The 22,055-nt window shown below is 32.8% G+C and overlaps 1 protein-coding gene across 5 annotated transcripts in view; it reads right to left on the bottom strand.

The window, feature by feature from the left end:
* The window catches only part of LOC118201789 (peroxisomal ATPase PEX1-like), a 148,850-nt gene that overhangs the window by 55,855 nt on the left and 70,940 nt on the right, over positions 1 to 22,055 (bottom strand). For 4 of the 5 annotated variants that reach the window (XM_085822232.1, XM_085822234.1, XM_085822231.1 and 1 more), the window contains 2 exons: positions 20,993 to 21,122; positions 13,503 to 13,767 (listed from right to left, as the gene is read on the bottom strand). In XM_085822232.1, coding sequence (XP_085678358.1) covers positions 13,503 to 13,767; positions 20,993 to 21,122 — 395 coding nt within the window. The remainder of the gene's footprint in view (positions 1 to 13,502; positions 13,768 to 20,992; positions 21,123 to 22,055) is intronic. The other variant, XM_085822235.1, reaches the window with a different exon arrangement.

The raw sequence follows: 22,055 nt of genomic DNA on the forward strand, positions 1-22,055 counted from the left end.
TTTTAAGGCTCTCTTAGTTTGGCCAATATAAATTAAACCACACTGGCAAGGAATCCTATAAATACCCCAGGAATTCATATCCGGAATGGGGTCCTTGAGTATGGAACTCGGAATTTTATTGATGGGAGAATAAACAACCCGAAAGTTAAATTTCTGCAAAATATGTGCAACTTTATAGCTAATTGATGGAAAGAAGGGAATGACAACAGAATTTTTATAATCTCCTAAAACAAGAGTGTGCCTTTTAGTGTGTTGAGATGAGAATTTTTTAACTGCTTGATTAATAATGTTGGGTGGAAAGCCCCTGTCAATAGCTATTGCTTTTAAATAATTTAGTTCTTCATCAAGGGCTAGTTTGGAGGAGCAAACTTGAAGAGCACGGAAAACATAGGAATAAAATGAAGCTAACTTTTGTTTAGTCGGATGACATGATTTAAAGTGTGGTGGAAGGCAAACCGATGAAGGTTTACGGTAAACCGTAGTACTGAATTTGGATGTGTTACGTGTGACCAGAATGTCGAGAAACGGAAGAGAATTGCAAGTCTCAAGTTCAAAAGTGAACTGAATAGCAGGATCAATAGAATTCATTGTTGAAAGAACTTTATTTAAATCATCTTTATTACCTTCAAACAGAGTAAAAGTATCATCTACGTAGCGGAACCATGCCGGGAAGTTTAAAGTTTCAAACAATTTTGATTCATAATAATGCATGTAGATATCAGCCAGGATGGGACTGAGGGGGCTTCCCATGACTAATCCCTCAGTTTGCTTGTAATATTTATTTTGAAAAACAAAATGTGTTTGTTTCAAACAGAGTTGAGTGAGAGAAATTAGCTCATCGATTTCGATGCAAGAGAAATGAAATTCGCGAAGTCTGGTTTCTAGACATCTTAATGCACCCTCCACTGGGACATTGGTGAATAATGATTTTACATCAAAAGAAACCATGAGTAAATTACTAGGAGAAATGTTTTTAACTTTTTTTACAAACTCTATTGAATTTTTTATGGTGTAAATGTTATTGTCTAATAGAGTTGAAAATCTAGAAACTAAATATTTAGCTAATGGATACGAGGCAGTACCTAAATTTGATACAATAGGGCGGAAAGGAATACCACTTTTATGAATTTTGGGAAGAGCATATAATCTGGCACAATTCGCAACAGATGGGATAAGTGAATGTTTTAAGTTGCCTGAAATGATTTGCGAAGATTTGATCGCAGTTTTTATTTTTGACAAGTCCGAAGGTGAAGGATCTTTAGGGATCGGATTATATGGTCCTTCGCTTAAGAGTTTAGTGACACCATCGATGTAAATGTTCCTATCCATGACGACTATCTGGCCACCTTTGTCGGCCTTTGAAATAATAATATCCGGGTTAGAATGAATTTCACGCAATGTAGCTCTTTCTCTCGCAGTTAGATTTGGTTTCAAAGATTTATTATTGAATTTCACATTATGATCGATAAGATGCCTAATCATTTCTTTCTGTGAATCTGAAACTTTACTGAACTTGAAAGCTTTTTCGATAGGAGCCAAAATCTTTGGAATCGAGGGTTTACAGGTTTGTGAGAATTTAAAATTATATTTTAGAATTCTCTCTTGTTCTTCTGAAAGACTAACATTAGAAATATTTACTATTGGCTTGATGTTTACAATGGGAAGACTTTTTGAACTACTTGAACTGGAAGATTGTAAAAGAAGTTTTTCGAATTTAACTGCAAGGGTGTTTTTATGACGGTTAACTGCATTCTCCATTCTAGACCAAGACTTTTGTTCAAGGGCAGTGAATTTTGGATATGATTTAGCGAGTTCCAGATGAAGCTTATAGAGTTCACGTTCAATTTTGGACAATTGTTGATGTGTATCCCTTATGACGGACCGAAGTAAGGCAAGCTTGCAATTTAACAGAATTCTTGAAACGCGACTCGAAGGTTTTTGATTAGATTTGATTTGAATAAAATTGGGGATCAATTTTTTACATTTACATTTAAGTAAAAAGTTTAGATGATTCAGGAATTTTTGCCGTTTCAGGCGTAATTTAGTGAAACAATTAACGGATGAAGGCATGATAAACAATACAGAAAATCAAACTAAATTAACTAAACAATAATAAAGCACACACAAAACAGCAGAAAAATCCCTCACTGAAATTAATAGAAAACTAATCGTTTGTAAGCAAAATGCATGAAATCAGACAAGCAAAGCACAATATCCAAATATACAAAATATAAACATAACTTGAAAATTGCAAAAAAGTACTTACCGAAACTCATGCAATCACAAAATGGCGGCCACACCACGTGCAAAAAAGAAAGCAAAAAATAAGCCTGTTTGGGGCTTCTATAATTAAGACACAACAACACGCCGAATAAATACCAATTCAGAAGTTAAACAACAAAAATCAGCGTTATATTTACAAAATTTTCACAGGACTAGTTTAGATGGTTTTACCGAACCACCATCTTCAGCTGCAAAACCGCAAATGAACCAGATAGGAAAAATGACTAGATAAGATAAGAAAGCCTGGACAAGAATAAGCAAGTGGTGCCTTCTGTTGGTGAAACCAGAACTAAAACATAATTTCTTTAAAGGCCGAAGGCAAATTTGGATTGGAATTAGGATCGTTAACTAGAACAAAGATTTTTATGAATGTGAAATGCCTCTAGAAAATCCAGTTCTCCAATGGAAGATGTTTTTTGAATAATTTTGGCAGCAGAAAAACTGAAAGTGTGGTTTTCGGACCAACAATGTTGAGCAACAGAAGACTTCTGTGTTTCCTTTTTTCTAACATATGCCTCATGTTCCTTGACACGAAATTTTAAGGCTCTCTTAGTTTGGCCAATGTAAATTAAACCACACTGGCAAGGAATCCTATAAATACCCCAGGAATTCATATCCGGAATGGGGTCCTTGAGTATGGAACTCGGAATTTTATTGATGGGAGAATAAACAACCCGAAAGTTAAATTTCTGCAAAATATGTGCAACTTTATAGCTAATTGATGGAAAGAAGGGAATGACAACAGAATTTTTATAATCTCCTAAAACAAGAGTGTGCCTTTTAGTGTGTTGAGATGAGAATTTTTTAACTGCTTGATTAATAATGTTGGGTGTAAATGCCCGTTACGGGCGTTTTTTTAAAATGTTTTGTGTGTTACCTTTATTTATTAAATATCTTGTTCTTCAAGCTTAAACCATAAAATTCAATTCAGGATAATCACAAAATATTTAAAACAGCATATCTTTAGAATTTCTGACACGCAGTCTCGCATGCTGGAGATAAAAATGCTTTTTTGCCATTGCAAAAATAAAATTGATGAAAATGCTTTTTTGCCATTGCAAAATGTTGCCATTGCTCGCTTTGAAATCACTGAGTTTCTTAACCAAAAACTCATAAATGTTTTACAAAATACGAAATAGATAATAAAAAACAAATTCCAGATACGGACTTCCAGATGCTCATTTTTGGGTGGAAACATATGTTATTCAAAATTTTATGATTCTAGGTATTGTTTTTTTATCACAATGCAAGAAACATACATACATTTATGCAGATTCTTCTTAATTATTTAATTTCTTTAAATATAATACAGGGTCTAATATTTGGAGGCAACAATTTAAAACGTGATTTGCCATTTATAGTGAATCAACACAAAATGCCAAAACAAAATTAATAGCCCTTCTGGGGAAATTGTCCCTTTGAGCTAAAAATTGAAGTATATTTATATCACATTTTTATAACAGTGAGATGATGATCATATGATGTAAATGAATTGTATATTTATTAAAAATTTAGGTACGGATTCAAAAAGTATGGGGAAGAATTCCTACAGCAGATAAAGTAATCTTGGAGCCTATATTATCTGATGATTCACAAGTATTGGTATGGTTAATATTAGGTCCTTTTCAAATTTTATATAGATTTTTTATCTTTTATTGTTTAGTTTTTATGTTATAATTTTTGCAATGCTAAAGCAAAATTTAGTTTGGAAGTTTAGTTTTTGCCTTTTGTGATTTTTTAAAGCAGAAGTATTTTTGTCAGTAAAATATTCGAGTAGTATTTAGAAAAAAAAAAAACTACGTAAAAAAAAGTCTGAAAGCTTTCAGATTTTATATATGTACAAAGGGGCATTATTTTAACATTCTGTGTGTTACCTTTATTTATTAAATGTGATGATTATGATGATTTATTTATTAAATGTGATGATTATCATGATTTATTTATTAAATATCATGATTATCATTATAGTGAATCAATGTAAAATGCCAAAACGAAATTAATAGCCCTTCTGGGCAAACTGACCTTTTGGGCTAATAAAGGGCAAGCAAAAAAAAAAAAAAAAAAGAGAGGAGAAATACAAGAGAATGTAAACATGTATCTTTTGTAAGAATTATGTGTTCAAACAAGTTTGTTTGATGTAAATGCATGCTTAAATATTAGACTATATTATTTATAAGGTGCGCTTTTATTCATTTTCTGAAATTCTTTAATAATTCATATTTGTGAGCTAAATATATCATGGTACACTATTAGGATATTTATATGCATGTTTACTTATTGTCCTGTTTATCTACCATTTTATATCTTAATCAGTTATCTATTCATTTGTTAAATTGAAGCCACCTAGGAAGAAGACATGCAATTGGTGTACATTTGAAATAAAACTCAAAATATAATTTTAAATACGGTAAAGCCAGAAAAAAATGCCAAATTCCATACGCGAAAAAATTCTGGATAGCTGAGTGTATAAAAATTGAAATTCAGTGTAGAAAATCCAAATGAATAAAGAAATTTACAATCTAAAATGATAAAAATGGTCACCTTCTTTGTTAGCAACTTTAATATCAAAAACCTGCACTTAAAATTACCGTAATTTCCGGAAGAAACGGCACTGCATTTACATGTTTCAAATTAAAATTTTTCAGTGGGTGTGACATATTTGCTTAGGTGAATTTTTAAAAAAAAATTCCTATGAAGTCATTGTGCATAGTTTGAATGACCTTGACATTGTACATAGATTGGTGCTGTTCCCACACAAAAGACCACTCGGTTGCGTTCTGCAATTTTTATTTTATTTACATTCTTTCCCTTGAACGGACCTACGTGCCTTATTCACCCTAAATGGGATCTGAGAGCAATAACATTCTTCCTTCTTTCAAATCAGCGTTCTCATCAGTTTGGATATTCTCTCTTTTTTGCCATTCGATGAATCTTCTAGGACCCATCCTCTCCCAACCCTTGCCTTTTCCAGTGTAAATCTACTGCAACTTTTTTCAAAGACAGACACCACATGCATTGCAATAACGAATTCTGATGTACTGCATGAATCACTTTTTTTGGCATTCTGCCAGATACAGATCTCATCAGTTTGGGTACAAGTACTTGTTGGATAGTTTTTAAGAAGGGAATGGAAAATTTTTGAAAATGGCACCTAAACAGCACAGAAGCTATACTGCTGGTTTTAAGCTTAATATAATTTCATGTGCTGAACAAATTGGAAATAGAGCAGCAGTTCGAGAGTTTGAAATGGACGAGAGATGCATTCGATGTTCGAGAACTGAAAAAGAACTTGAAAATATGCCACAACAGAAAAGAGCTAAAAGCTTGCAAACTGGATAAAGGAGCAACAAGGAAAGAGAATGGCAATTTTGACTGTAAAAATTTGCTTACAAGCAAAATTTATGCCAAAACAAATTAACATAAATGATTTCAAAGGAGAACCTTGCTGGTGTAGCAGATTTATGAAAAGAAAAAATATTTTCGTGCGTTCTAGAACAACAGTTGGGCAACAATTACCAATGGACAGGCACAATAAAAAGGAATTTTTTCTAAAATATGTGAGAGATATTATTGACAAAAAAAATTTCATCACAGATAATAAATATGGATGAAACGCCGTTAGCTTTTGACTCTCCTGCAAACAGAGCTGTTGATGAAACTGGTGCAAAAATTGTATCTGTGGTTACGACAAAGCATGAAATGTCACGGAGATCTGTGTTAGCACAACTTGTGCCTCAAAAGGTGACAAGGTAAAGCCGATGATCATTTTTAAAAGAAAAACTATTCCGAAGGGAGATTTTCCTAATGGCGTAATTATTTATGCAAACGATAATGGATGGATGTATGAAACAATCATGCATGAGTGGCTACAAAAAGCTTGGCAGTGTCGTAAGGGATCTCTTTTCCAACCAAAAAGGTCATTGATAATGGATTCCATGCATGCTCATTTACTTGAGTCAGTGAAAACCAGATGTACCATAGCAATAATTCCTGGTGGTTTGACAAAAATCTTACAACCATTAGATGTCTCAGGTAATAAATCCTTCAAAGCTGAAGTCCGGAAACGGTGGGAGTGTTGGATGAGTGAAGGATTGCATACGTATACCAAAAGCAGCAAAATGCACACAGCATCTTATGAAGAAGTTGCAAAGTGGGTAGGAAGTGCATGGAAATCAGTGAAAACATAGTCAACAGGGTTGCCACTCAAACAGGAGAATGAAATTCCCTGACTTTTCCAGGTATGTTTCGAAAAAATTCCAGTCTATCCACGTAATGTACGTTGGCTGTGCTAAGAGGTAAATTAATTATGGTGTTACTTGTACTGTGTAGCGAATTCACTTAATTATTCAATAAATCCCAGAGGACATTTATTCTTAACTATTCTTGGTACACTTTGTTTGATAATTTTGTTTACTTTTCTGCTTAAAAAACTTAATAAAATTTAAGATATATACATTGGATAACAACTGTGCATTTTATTTAATTATTACTCATGATCATCCCCAGTTCAACACGAGGCTAATCCGGTTCTTGTAAATCACAACGCAATGCTAAAAGTTAGGTTAGATTTTAGGTAAATCTAATTTGTGTGAGGTGTATTCTTAAAAGGCACCTTAACACTTGAAAACACAAATATAATTATAACAGGAGTTGTTTTCTCCACTGAAGATTGAGATTAGAATTTGGAATAAAATAAGGCTTTTTTTGCAAACATTCTGCAGCTAAACGAAAGAAAGAAATCTATTTAATGATATTTTTTTACTAAATTGAGGTATTTTATATTTATTTTACTAAATTGAGATATTTTATATTTTTATTTTCCGCAGCATACATACGGAAAAAATATGTGCATTAAATTTCGTGATGTCATCATACTGCTAGAATTCATTTCAGGATTATGCCAGAGAAAATTTCCTGAAATTCGGAAATATTATTTACTAATGATAAATAAATTTAGAGGGAAGAAGCAACATTAAATGATATGAATAACATAAAAATAAAGATAATTACTTAAAAATTTAATTAGAATAATCAACGATATTTTAGCGAATATAGTTATATTGCATGGTTATCCTAGATGATTGATTACTATTTTTTTATTTTACTGCAAAACGACAAGGTATTTATTTAAAAAAAAAAAAAAAAGAAGAAGATTTTGCAGTAAAATCTTAATATACGATACGGCCACGGAGTATAAAACGGCCTTCGCATGATTTTGAAAATTGTCGCCAAGAAGAAACTGACCCGTTTACTGCTCATCATCATGTCGCCAAATCCGGCTGTACCATACATGGAGATTATTCTGACCAAAAAACGTCTATGTAAAAAGCAGAGGGAAAATTTGCCAAGGGATTAGAAGACGGAACGGCCAGAATTTCCCTCTCCACGATGTGTACAGGAAATTGAGAAACACGTGTTAAAAAGAAATGTTCTTAGACAAAAAAGAAAACTATGAAAATCCGTCTTTAAATTATTGCGAAAAATCCAAGAAACGTTTTATCAAAGAACGTTTTTTCTTGGATTTTTTGCAATAACTTTAAAAACGGATTTTCGTAGATTTTTTCCTCCCTCAAAATAACTAATCCATGAATTAATTTACTTGCGCCAAAAAATATTTTCTTTTCCTTTAAAGACATTTTAAACGATATTCATTTTATGAACTCTTGATAACGTGACCTTCGAACTTCGACACCGGTTTCGAGCTTTGGCGACAGATATATCGCGCATGCACGGCTATTTCCCGCTATGATGGAACCAAGCCACGTCTGTTGCAGAGAGGTTTTCGTTTTTACAATACATATTTTTTTAATTCTAACCTTCATGGTACCGTATACTAGGATTAAACCCATTTTGTTTCATACGTGAACAGGTACTTTCTTTAGTTCATGCACTGCACATGCGATTCTCGAGGTTACTGGAAACCAAAAGTTGCGGGAAACTTGCTTTGCCTTTCTATCAATCAAATAAAGACAATCAAATTGGAGCTGCGAAAATTGACTCTATGCCAGCTGCCTGAATGACACTCACGTGATACACAATTCGCCAAAAAAATGATCTCTTCCAACATCGGCCCAAAACTCGCCTTTTTTTGGCGGAATCATTTATGAAATTCCGACTTTTCCAGATTTTGACTAAAAGACTTAAATTCCCTGACTTTTCCCTGAATTTTTTGGTCAATTTCCGAATTCCGACTTTTTCCGGTTTTCCAGGTAGCGTGGCAACCCTGAGTCAATAATACCAGTGTTCAAAGAAGCTGAAATTATATCCTTAGATAAAGAGACTGTACAGCAAGAGGATGAATGTGATGATCTGGAAGACTTAGATCAGGGTTTACTAAATCTTTTTAACTCAGATAGTGAAGAATCAGATTTTGATGGCTTCATTTGATGTACAGTTTGCTGTAATTCCTTTGTAAGTAAAATTAAATTTTCTTTTGTCATCCAAATTTAATATCTCGTTGTTGCAACATTTTTTATAATATACTATGAGTATGACGAATATGGACTTGTTTAGTGGATAAATATAAGTATATTCGTGAACATAAATATATTTTCAACATTCCTTACCTTTAATTTTTGAGTTATAGTTTCATGCCATGCATTTTAACTGATATGTCATATATCAGGACATAGGTCAAGATTTTGCATCTATACGGCTCATGACGATGTCATGCACTATTTAATCTATTGCCACGTTTCTGCGTAATTTTAATTTTTTCTGCCATTTTTCTCAAGTGCACCGTTTACACTGATGTGGCCTTTCTTCCGGAAATTACGGTATATAAGACTTTTTTAGGGGGGAGATGCATTTCAGACGTAAAAGTCAACAGATATTATAGGCCTTAAACATAAAAGTAAAACATCTCATCTGATTATGAAAACCCGCTGAACATGAAAGTTGACTGAGATGTCATCAATCTTCCACCGGTTGTTCCAGCAGACATCTAATGAAGCAGATAACTCACATAGACTTCAACTACTATAGATTCTCCATAGTTTCTAAGGAAATTCATGAAGCTTTTCAAAAAACTACGAATATATAAAAAACTAAGTATAAAAAACTACGAATTTTACAGAAACAGGGTAGTAGAACCAGGACGCAAAATGGAACCAACTAATTCATCTGATAATTGGCTGAATACTCGGTGTCATCATATATCTCGTGTTAAGTGCATTACTGGTTTTGAAGAATAGCCAATCGTTACCAAAGAACATCTTAACAATACATATTCTTTGCCCCGCATTCTCATTGTACGTACTGTTCATTGCTGCTGTTATAGGGCTTGTTTAGCTTGCCTTCAGCTCCTTTGTTTAGATTACGGCAAGAGCGCAGCATGTGACTTGTGAGCTGTGATTCAGCTGGAAGTTTTTTGTTAATTATGCTGCCTCAAATAAAGAAGCTAAAATTATCAAAGCAGAAATTTAAAGATTCACATTCTTCAGAATTTCCATGCATTAAAGCAGGGTTTCTTAAACTATCGGTCACGACCTGCAGCAGGGGCGGTCGGTAAAAATTTTAGCAGTTTTGGTATTTCTTTAACTTATTATAATAATTTTACAATTACCAAATATTTTTAGTCAAAAAGGGGCTTTGTACCTGAAGGACTATTGTTTTCATTTTGCGATTTTGTGTTGGTTCACTATAAATATCCGTTTCACTTCTCAAACTGTTGGCACCAAATGTTAGAGTACTGCATTATATTTGAAGATTTTTCATTATTTGAAGAAATTAAATAATGAAAAATCTGCATAAATGTATGTATATTTTTTGCATTGTGATAAAACAACTGTACATAGAGCCATGGAATTTTGAATGATGCAATCCTACTGCGAATATGGTCATGTGGATGGCCAAATTTAAAATTTGGAATTTGTTTTATTATCGATTTCATATCTTGTAAATCTTTAATGAATTTTCGATTAACAAACTCAAGGATTTCAAAGCAAGCAATGGCAACGTTGTACAGAAAAATCATTTTTATCTCCAGCGTGTGAGACAGTGTATCAGAAATTCAAAAGATATCCTCAATTTAAAACTATTTTGCGATATTTTGCTCTTGAATTGAATTTTAAGTGCAAAGAATGTGATATTTAATAAATAAAGGTAACAGACAAAATGTTAAAACAACGCTCCTTTGGACATACTTTAAAAACTGAAACCTTTTATATTTTTATTTGTGATTTTATTTATTACACAATGTATCTGAAAATAGATAAAGATAAGACAATACAGGCAGTGAAAAAAATGAAAACGTCTCAACACATTCTTTTTATAATATAAACATTCATTTTCCTTGCTTTGAATGTGACGCTGTTATTTTGTCTTAAAATTTTCACATTGTTCCATGTCTTAAAATTAGAAATTAAAATTAACAACCTAAAACTGCAATTATTACATTATATTCCAGTGCAAGTGAAAAAATTGACAGTTTCACGCACATGTGTGTCGGATTTGCACAATATTTATGGGGTCCCACAAAATTTTTGTAAATATTATGGGGTCCTCGGGGTCACGAAAAAAATCTCAGTGATAAAAAGGGGTCATAACTGAAAAAAGTTTAAGAAACCCTGGATTAAAGCATTCAAAATTTCTGTGAATCATGCACATTGCAGTGTATGCAAGACAATTTCCGGACCTTGTATGCAACAGACTTCTCAGTTGCACATGGCGGAAAAGATGAGTATAAATGGCATGCTTTTCAAAAGCATAAAGAACTTGGCACTGTAAAATCTAAAGAAATAACAAATTTCCTAATAAAAGATGATGAAACAGGTGATATAAAAGCCGAATGCTATTTTCTTCAATTTTTAATTGAACATAATCTACCGATTTTCGTTTTGGATCATTCCAAACAGCTTTTCAAAGAAATGTTTCCTGACTCTGCCATAGCAAAAAACTTTAGCTGCAGCCATACCAAAACTATTGCTATCGTGAAAACGCTTGCAGAAAGTACTGTTGCCGATATTATGAAATCAGTGTGCAATACATATTTTTTTTTAAATACTGATGGAAGTAATGATAACAAACTGTACCCTTTGATTATAACATATTATAGTAGTGATAATTACTTCATTGATTTCTATTTTAAAATGCACAAATAATACCGGAGAAGGTATTTTTAATTGTATAAATGAAAACTTTAAAAGCAAAGGTTTAGAAGAATTGCTTATCATTTCAGAACTGTGTTATTGAAAAACATTATCAAAATCAGAACTTAAGCATGCTACATATAAATTTTTGCATTTGTAAATTATAAATTATAAATACTTATATATATGTATTATTCTTGGTTATTTAAATTTTTTAAAATTTTATTTCCCTGTGAAAATCAAATCCAGAATAAAGATATATGATTTCTGGATTCTGATTTTTTCTATGATTAATAGTGATTTAAAATACTTGCTTTAATCATATATTAGTATATTTAGTGATAAACATGGCTTGAGGAGTTAAATGAAAATTTCTAATTAAATGCGCATATAATTCACAAGAAATAATTTTCATTATTCAGTTTTATATGTATATGGATTTTAAATGTAATAAAATTGATTGCAATTAATGATTAATTAAAAATTAATTAATGGTTAATTACAACATGCATTACATGTGCATTTTCAAAGTTGTAAAAATATCATTTGTGCGTCGACTACTGACAAGTTTTGCTGCAGGTTGGAGTCTATGAATTCATCACATAAACAAATTACAGATATAGCATATAAAAATTTAAATCACTTATTACAATTATTTTTCCTGATGCATTGCCATTATTTATTCGTTTTTAGATACTCACATCATATCTTTTTTAATACCTAGAACATCTAACTTAAATTGCCCTACTGCATGAAATGAGGCCCCAAATATTAATCATTGTTTCAAAATGTGATGAAAAAACAGAACTCGTATCCTTCTTTAAAAAAATTAAACTGCGTCATCAAGAATTAATTGGGTTTACATAAAACCAAGGTGAAATTTTTATGGTTGCGTTGTGAAATTGTGCTTATCCATTTTTGGCACTAAATCACACTATTTGCAGGCCCGGATTTGGATTTGAGAAGATCCTAAGTAGTTTCAGATATGGGGCCCTTTATGAGGGATATGAGTCAATTTTTTTTATATGGGTTTATGGTACAATTTTTGAAGGTTGCCAGAAGAAAGCTGGGGGGAGGGTCCTAAGCTATAGCTTGTGCAGCTTACACATAAATCTGGCACTGACTATTTGGCAATAACATGTATGTGCTAATAATAATGTAACAAACTCTAAATGGTGTCATAAATCTCCCACTTCATTTTTTGAAGAAAATACTTATTTCTAAAATTCTAAAATATTCCACTTACTTGAATGTCAGATAGTTGGGCTTTTACTGTAAAATGATTGCCAATTTAGAATCTTCCACTTAAATCATTATATTTTAGGCTACACGTTTTATGGCTATACAGATTTAATTTTTGCCTCAAGTGAAAGGAAAATTTCATAAAAAAAGAGAAGAAAAGGATGGAGGGCCACTTCAAAAATTTTCCAGCCAAAAAAAAAAAAAAAAAAAAAAAAAACTCTACAGTAATATTCTGTTTTTTCCCTTGAATCACACAGTTCAAAAATTAATCCAGCCTGATAAAAGCTTTCCTTGTTAAAAAAAGCAAGCACCAGGGATGCTTCAACCCTTTTTGTGGGAAAGTTGAGGTCCTGAATTTTCATTGCATGAGTCCAAGAATTCTAGTTATGCCACTGGGAAAAAGATAATAGTACTTCTAAAATTTAAATGCATTATTATTTACATTTTAAATATAATAATGATTTCCCATTCTTTTCCTAATTTAATGCTCCTTGTTTAAAATCCAGTTTGGTTTATCTTTGGCCAGCTTATATAATATCTCTTTATAGTTCACTTGCTTTGGGTTTACTTTATCTAGAGCCAACCCTGTATAAACAACTCGTGAATTACTTATTTTAATTTGGTAATTTCTTTTTCCAGTCCACCAAACAATAACTTGATTACAATTTATTATTACACATATGAATATTTAAATTAATTCATCACACACAGATAAATATAAATTATTTCATAAAATAAATTTTTAGAAAATAATACTCTAAATAAAGAATAAATTCTAAGCATACTGTTCCCATTAAGGTTTTAAAAAGATGCTTTAATATATAACTAAAATATTACAATACATATATTAAAATAAGAGTGCAGTCCTTATAAAGCAAATTCATTTACCCTAAATCTTCCAGAGATAAGCCAGATATCCACTGATATAAGCCATCAGGTTTATTCAAATATGGGCGATCAACAGAAAGTGAAAAGCACATTGGTTCTCCAATTTTAAGTCTATTGTTCATACATAAACTAAGCATGTATTTATAATTAATATAACAATATGCAGGTTCTTTATTTAAATTTTTAAGAGATGAATCATCTGAAGAAATATAAGGTGATAGCTCATTATTACTTTCAAAACTAATGAAAAAATCCCTTTCATAACCTGAAATGAAAAATAATTTAAAAACAGAACCACTCCAAAATAAAATAACTGTAACAGCAAAATATAAGAACTTACATAATACACCTAAAATTGTGTTTGTAATATTCATTTGAATTGTTAAACTACTACAATACAATTTAAAGACATATGAAACAAATTTCAAAATTAACAGTTCACTTTCATAAAGTCTTAGATTAGTTCATAAAGTCATCAATAAGTTTTAGACACAGTATATAAGGTAGGCCATAAGTTTTTGTGCTTTTAGAAATAAAATTTTAAAAGTAAGGTTATTATATAAAGCTTTTATTTAAATAAATATATCCAGAAATTTATATTTGGCTACAATAAAAGTTTCCCGCCAAAAAATTTTCTTAATAAAGTTACAAAAAAAACTCCATCAAAGTAGTACACTTAATGCAGGTAGTAATCACCACCCAAATCTATGATTTCTGCCAACATTTTGGCAGTTTTTCAAAGCCTTCAGCCGAGAAACATGGTGCCGTAAGTTCAAGAACAGATTAACCTCATTTTGGACATCCTGTGCAGAATGCACCAGCAAGATGTACCTGCAGGTGTAAAAAAAGGTAGAAGTCTGAAAGAGCGATGTGAAGGTTACATGATAGGTGTGGCGAAAGATCCCATTCGAGTCCGTACAGACACCAGCTGGTGAATGCAAACACATGTGGTTTTCATTATTTTGATGGAATATTACCATTTTACACCAGAACTCAGTTCGACGTTCAGGGGCAGGGCAAAGAAAAGTGTACTGAGCACCAGAACTACGTCAGTGACTTTTAAAGGTATTGCTCCGCCGCACTACTGTACCCACTGGGCATTTGGTTTTCATTGGGAGCAGACCAACCCCTTTCTGGCCTGTGTTGTTGAAGTAAATCCGCTTTTCATCACAAGTGACGATCCAGTCCAGAATTTTGTCCTTGCATTGATATTCGAGCAGATTAGTGCAGGCCCAAATACATGTGTCCTTATCTGCTTGAGTCAGCTCATGTGGCATTCAGGGACTGAACATAAAGTTTATGCCATGAACAGTGCGACTAATGGACATGGCACTAACGTCTAACTCCCTAGTAAGCTCTCAAATGGTTGCATACTGATCTTCTTCCACAAGTTCCCTCAGGTGGATCTCATAGAAGTAGAAGTGAAAGTGGAAGTAAATAATGGTTTTAATCTGGTAGCGTGATAATTTCATTTTAGACACACTGTACTTAATGATATGTTTTACAAATTTCACAACATAGTCTCTTTCTTTCAAATGCCAAAAATCTTTTAACAAAATATGATTAAACACATCAACATGAACAGTTTGTGCGGACTATATTTGCGGTGGCGGGGAAACTTTCATTACAACCTGACATTTTAAAAATAATACTGTCAAGATGTCCACTCTCATGTTTACGACACTTCTGCAACTGTAGGTGCACAGTGTGTAGAATCTGAAAAACATACTAACACATGGTGCATGAAATTGAGGCTGTTCCATCAGGGATATTTTGCTTCAAATGTTTATTGTTGTCAGCTTATTACTGCATACATGATTTTTGAGATGGGGGGGGGGACAAAAAAATATTTGAAAGCTTTCAGATTTTACAAAGGGGCCTTTTAAAAAAAAAAAAAAAAAAATGTTTTGTGTGTTACCTTTATTTATTAAATACCATGTTCTTTGCACTTAAACCATAAAATTTAGTTCAACAGCAATATCGCAAAATAGTTTTAAATTGAGCATATCTTTAGAATTTCCGATACACGATATCGCATGCTGGAGATGAAATTCCCCCCCAATACAGTATTGCTATTGCTCGCTTTGAAATCATTGGGTTTCTTAACCAAAAACTCATAAATACTTTACAAAATATGAAATAGATAATAAAACAAATTTCAAATTCCAAATTAGAACTTCCAGATGCCTATATTCAATGGAAGATTATATTATTCAAAATTTGATGGCTCTAGGTATCGTTGTTTTATCACAATGCCAGAAACATACATAAAATTATGCAGATTCTTCATTATTTAATTTCTTTAAATAAAACAAAGGGTGATAATATTTGGTGGCAGCAATTTGAAAAGTGAACCGAAAGTTAAAGTTTTCACGGCAAAATGCCAAAACGAAATTACTAGCCCTTCTGGGCTAAAAATCAAACTGAGAAAGGTCACAACTTCTTAGCAATGTCATTTATATGAAAAATCAGTTTACAGGAGAACACGTTTTTACTTCTTTGTACGAAGTATAAAGGAAGTATCGCAACTGTGAAAAATTTTCGGGTATCATATTGCAACAAAAATATCCATTTTAACCACTATCAAATGTAAATTAATAATATTTTTGCTTGACATCTGCATGTAAGGACAGAATAAAGGACACTTTTTTGCTCAAACAATTATAAAACTGATTTTAAATAGATTCTGAAGATTTCGTGGCGTCTGTATGTACATATGTATCTCCCATAACTCAAAAACGAGTAGCACCAGAAAGTTGAAATTTTGTATATAGGACTGCTATAACATGTACATCTCTTATTTTGGTTGCAATCAGCCGCACCAAAAGTATATAAATATATGTACAGGGTTATCCAAATTAAACTTCCCCAACTCAGAGGCCTGTGCAGAGTGTTGTATGGGTCATAATGTGATGAAATTTTAAAAACAGACACTTCAGATCATGCGCTCGAGATTTATTACACAAAAAAAAATTAGTACAAGAAGTTGCCGATAGGTGGCGCTGTAACACTAGTAATGTGCATATTGCAGCAACGTGATTTGCAGAAATAAAGCTTCTGCGCAACATATCCAAAAGATGAGCCCTACAAAAGTGGAAGACAGGCCTTGCACAGGCAGTTGTTTCCAGCTCGCTGATGCACAATGGCGACTTTGAAAGACAAAGCTCTGTTAGTGAAATTTTTCTACCAGAATGATGAGAACTCCTGTGCTGCGATAAGAGCATTCCATCGGCTGAAGATCTTACACTGAGGACCAATGACACCATGCACTCTACAAGACATGATGAAAAAGTTCGAAAGAACGGGACAGCTGCGAATTTTACCAGGTAGAGAACGACAGGTTGTGGAATCCGCACATGTAGATGTTGCTTTGGCGGCCGTGGACCCCACTAGCCAATCGCCCCATGGTGTTGTCAGTGCGCCAAATGTTTTTTGTGCTGTTGATATGCCCTATACGACCGTCTGGCATGTGATGCTTCAAATCCTCGGTTATTTTCCTTACAAAATCCATAGTCGTCATCAGCTGTCCGACGGGGATCCTGTAGTTCGGGAAACATTTGCGTTGCAGTTCCTTGCCAGAATGGAAGTCGATGCTGCTTGGCCGTGGAACATCCTTTGGATGGATGAGGCCCATTTTCACCTGAATGGTCAAGTGAATACGCACAACTGCCGCATTTGGGCAAGTGAAAACCCACGCGCAATCCATCAAGTGCCTTTGAACCCTCCAAAGGTTACAGTTTGGTGCGGTTTCACTGCAACATTCGTCATTGGGCCTTATTTTTTTGAAGAGGTGACTCCAACAGGGTTCAAAACCTGCTCTGTCACAGGAAAACGGTATCAGGACATGTTGACATTGTGATCTCTGAACTGCAACAACGTGGCCGCCTCCAGGACACGATATTTATGCAGAATGGTGCACCTCCCCATATTCTTCGTGGCGTTCAACAGGTGTTACGGGCAACTTTTACCGATGCATGTGTGATCAGCCGCTTTTTCCCTACATCTTGGCCTCCCCGCTCGCCTGATCTCATGCCATGCGACTTTTGGTTATGGGGATTCTTAACTTAAAGGATCGGGTCTACCAAGAACACCCAGCAATCTTGGCACATTTGAAAGATGCAATTATTCGAGATGTTCGTGGAATTAATGTGGACTTACTGCATTCTGCTGTGGAACACACTGCTTTGCAAATGGAAAGAGTTGTGGAGAACCACAGCACACATATAGAACATCTGTAGAATGTCTTGTTGATCTGCAGTGCCACCTATCGGCAACTTCTTGTACTAATTTTTTTTGTTTAATAAATCTCGAGTGCATGATCTGAAATGTCTGTTTTTAAAATTTCATCACATTATGACCCATACAACACTCTGCACAGGCCTCTGAGTTGGGGAAGTTTAATTTGGATAACCCTGTATATATGTATATATTCACTCTCTTACTCGGCTCAGTGAGCTCAGTTTCTTTATTCTTTTATGTTTGTAAATTGTGCATTTTTTTTTTTTTTTGCTTTAAAAATGATTGAATTATGTTGTTCTTAGCTTCTGGTTAAGGTTTTATGCCTTTACTTAACCTGCATGTTATAGTTGTAGAATTATCAACAATTTACAAGTTATTTAAGTGCGGCTATGCCTAATTTTTTCCCCCTATAGCAGCCATATTTGTTTACATTTGAAACTTAGCAGAATACTCAATTTGCTGCCAGTCTAGAGAAACTGAATTTTGTAACATCTTCTTTTATTATTTTGAATTTAAACTATGCTTAATCCATTCTGGACTCAACATTTAAGTTATTAAATTATCTCATACATTGACTCGGCTAAGCATCCACAAGAAATTAATCAGTTTCTACGCCTTCAGTGTCTTTTTGCTGAGTGAGACCAAAAGTAAACTTCCAGTTTTGTACACTGAAAAATCTGTTTTCTTGCCTGCTGACCAAATTGCTTGTTTTTGCATTTAAAATGTAATTTTAATTGAAAATTTTTTTATTTTTTATTTTTTAACTGTATTTGGTGTTTTATGTTTTTCGACATCTTTAAATTTTTAATGAAGATAGTTTGCGTTTTTATTATTATTGGCTTACCGCGAAGTGAGAGCTGGATTAATTGAATGAGAAATACATCTCTATTGAAATTCAATGAAATAATGTTTCATATTAGGAGCAAATACTGTCACCAGTCTGTTTCGGACAGAGGAGAATGTTTACGAGTAGCGCATACACATTAGGTAAGCAGCGCTGAATCATCTGTGAAAAACTTTTTATTTTTTATTTGTTTAATTTCTTTTTATACATCGTTTTAGATTTATTATAGTATTTGAACAGAACATGTGGCAACAATTAGATAATTCTTCAGATGACATAATTTTTTTGCATTCTGAATCCTAAAATGAATGAGATGTAATGCTGTTAAGTGAACCCAGCACCAGAGTAATCGCTATGGTAAATAAATATAGTGAACTTCAAAAAGTGCATTTATTCTATTGTGGTTTATGCGCTATCGACGAAGTAGATTAAATTCAATAAGTTTAAATGAAGTGCAGGAACAAATGCATATAATTTAATATTCCATACAAAGAAGGTTATTAGGTTAGGTTATTTAATTACGGCAAAGCCTCGAGGGCTATCTGCATAAGGGGAGGGATGCCTTCGAGGAGGACCTTCTAAGGGAAAGTGGCTCATATACACGTTTACACATGGGGAAGACCACGAAAACACCCATGCAGGCAGGCCGTTTGCTGGATTCGAATCTCGGACTGAACTACCAGTGTTCAGCGACTTTACCGCTCCGCCGCTGGTGGGCTTCCATGCAAAGAAGTCATGTGGTGTACACATCAGAATTTTTAAGCAGAAGTACACACATGTTTGAAGTATGGCAACTGACAACATTAAGTTACGTCCATATCCTCATGACACAGCATTCATATTTTTGCAGTTGTGGTGATAAAAAAATCCTACTATTCCTTTAAGAATTGTGATGCCACAAAATGAAAAGAAAGAATGTCAAATCGTAAGTTAGCTCAAATCTTTTATCATCAGAAACTGGTAATAAAACATCTAGTTTAGTAGTTTGATTTTCATTAAGCGAATCGCTATACTTTTAAGTTTTTGAAGTTTTATTTCTTTAAATGAGTTGCTTAACTTGTTTAAGATGAAAAGCTAAGTGAGAAGTTACCCAGAAAGTGACTGGTTACCTAGAAAAAAGGTGCAAAATAATTCTTTACTTGAAGAATTATTTTCTCTCAAATCTGATTATTTGTACATTGATCAGTATATTTTAAAAGAAAACTTTTATAACTATGATTTTATTTTGTTGAACGTAAGCCACACAACTTATTTAAGAAAAGCAAAATAAAAAGAATTGATTTGTCATCTAGAAAGATACAAAATAATTCTTTACCAGAAGAAGGAAATATTTACAATACACGTGAAATTAGAAGAATTTTAAAAACTTGTGATTTGAAGAGAATTTTAAAAACTACCTTTCAATAACATAAGAAAATCATCTGAGGCAATAAAATATGATTTACATGAATGTGATGTACAGATAAGGGCCAGGATTGTTCTATGCAGACTTCCAAAACAATGAAACATCACAAGAAAACTGAAGAAGATCAGTTGCTTAATGTAACTATGAAGCATTGAACTAGTGTTATGTTTTGTGCACATGTAATAACAAATGGCATGAGAAGAATCTGAATAAAAATAGCATTTTAAACAGCAGGAAATACATCAGTGATGTATTAGAGTCAAAATTAATACCAATGACTTGTGAAGTCTTTTGTGATAAAAAGACACTCTTGTTTCAATATAATTCTTCACTTATGTATTAATATAATTCTACACTTATGTACTTCTTAATGTAACTATAAAGCATTGAACTAGTGTTATGTTGTGAGCACATGTAATAACAAAAGGCATGAGAAGAATCTGCATAAAAATAGCATTTTAAACAGCAGGAAATACATCAGTGATGTATTAGAGTCAAAATTAATACCAATGACTTGTGAAGTCTTTTGTGATAAAAAGACCCTCTTATTTCAATATAATTCTACACTTTGCCATTCAGTGGAAGAAGCAGTTTCAAAGAAATGTTGTTGCTAGAATGGCTAGGCAAAAGCCCTGGTTTTATTGATGGAAAATATTTATTTAATGGCAAAGATTATGACGGCCATCTGCCTAAGGGGAGAGATGCTTTTGAAGCTCACACAAAATCATAAATCTGCCTTGGGGAATCATGAGTCATTTTTTTTTATTTAACAAAATTATTAAGAACACAGCATTTTAATGCACATTACTAAATAAGAGATAACATCAGTAAGTATAGACTGTTCTTTTGTTATGTACATTTAAAATTTACCAAAAATTACTATAAGAAAATCCTAAAATAAGTAAATGATACAAATTATATATTTCCTCATGCTGCCTTTACATCATACAGGGACAAAAGTTCATTGGCTGACATTCAATAAAACTTGCAAAAAACACATACCTGAACATAAAAGACGAATCAAAGTTCCTTCTGAAAGAATAAAAATTGAACTTTCTTTCACATTCTGATACATATTATTCTCAAACCAGACCCGAAACCTTTCACTGATTTCTTTTGATATATCATAAGGCTGGAAAGAAATGAAATCTTCAAAAAAATTGTCTAAACTGAAACTTGAATGAAAAGAAATCATTCATTCAAGCACATGGTTTCTAAAATGCATGTTTTAAAAAAAATATACAAACACATAAGAACTTTATACAGGAGAAAAATCTTTAATTTAATTTCTGTTAATAAAAAAATTAGTGAGATTTTTTCATATCTCATAAACATAGCATATCTCTCTTTTTTTTTTTTTTTTTTTTTTTTTTTTTTTTGTATTTTAAATCAAAGACTGAAAATACTGTGCTATAAAATATCACTACACAACACATTTCAAAATGGATCTTAGAGAAATTATTATTATTGCTAAAAGAAACAGTGTAAAAATATGTTATTCTCCCAGGTATACAAAGGTTACAGGTATATAAATACTTGAATTCTACAGCTGTAACAAAATTTCCTGTAACTATTTGATTATTTTTAAATGCATAGTTATTGTTTACAAAGGCACATATATATAAGTATGATCTGACAATTAAATAAGAAGCTGAATTTCCCCTATACAAATTCTTTACATTATACCCACCAATACAATACCTGCCTTTTGTTGCCTGCCTTTGCCTTCCTCACCAACCACAGACAACATATACTAGTTCAGACATTTATTAACTTAACAGTTTCCACTAATTTGTTTTATACTGCTAATAATTTTAAAAAAACATATCCTAAAATACAAAACCACTGAAACATACAAACCACATGATGCATGAGATTTTTTTTCCCCCCCTAAAGTTGCAAAGATTTTCACTTGATAAACCCTGCCTAACCAGGATTAAGTACAGTCTTCTCTTGAATTACATGGCAGGTAAAGGCTAAATCTTATATACTATCAGCACTGGATGTTGAATTTTTCAGACGTGTGGCCAAAATTTTAAACTGCCACCATCTATCCTCCTTTAAG

This window comes from Stegodyphus dumicola, chromosome 8 (assembly GCF_044657685.1).
Source record: "Stegodyphus dumicola isolate Sdum_Otavi_A_Nest chromosome 8, ASM4465768v1".
Taxonomy (NCBI): Eukaryota; Metazoa; Arthropoda; class Arachnida; order Araneae; family Eresidae; genus Stegodyphus; species Stegodyphus dumicola.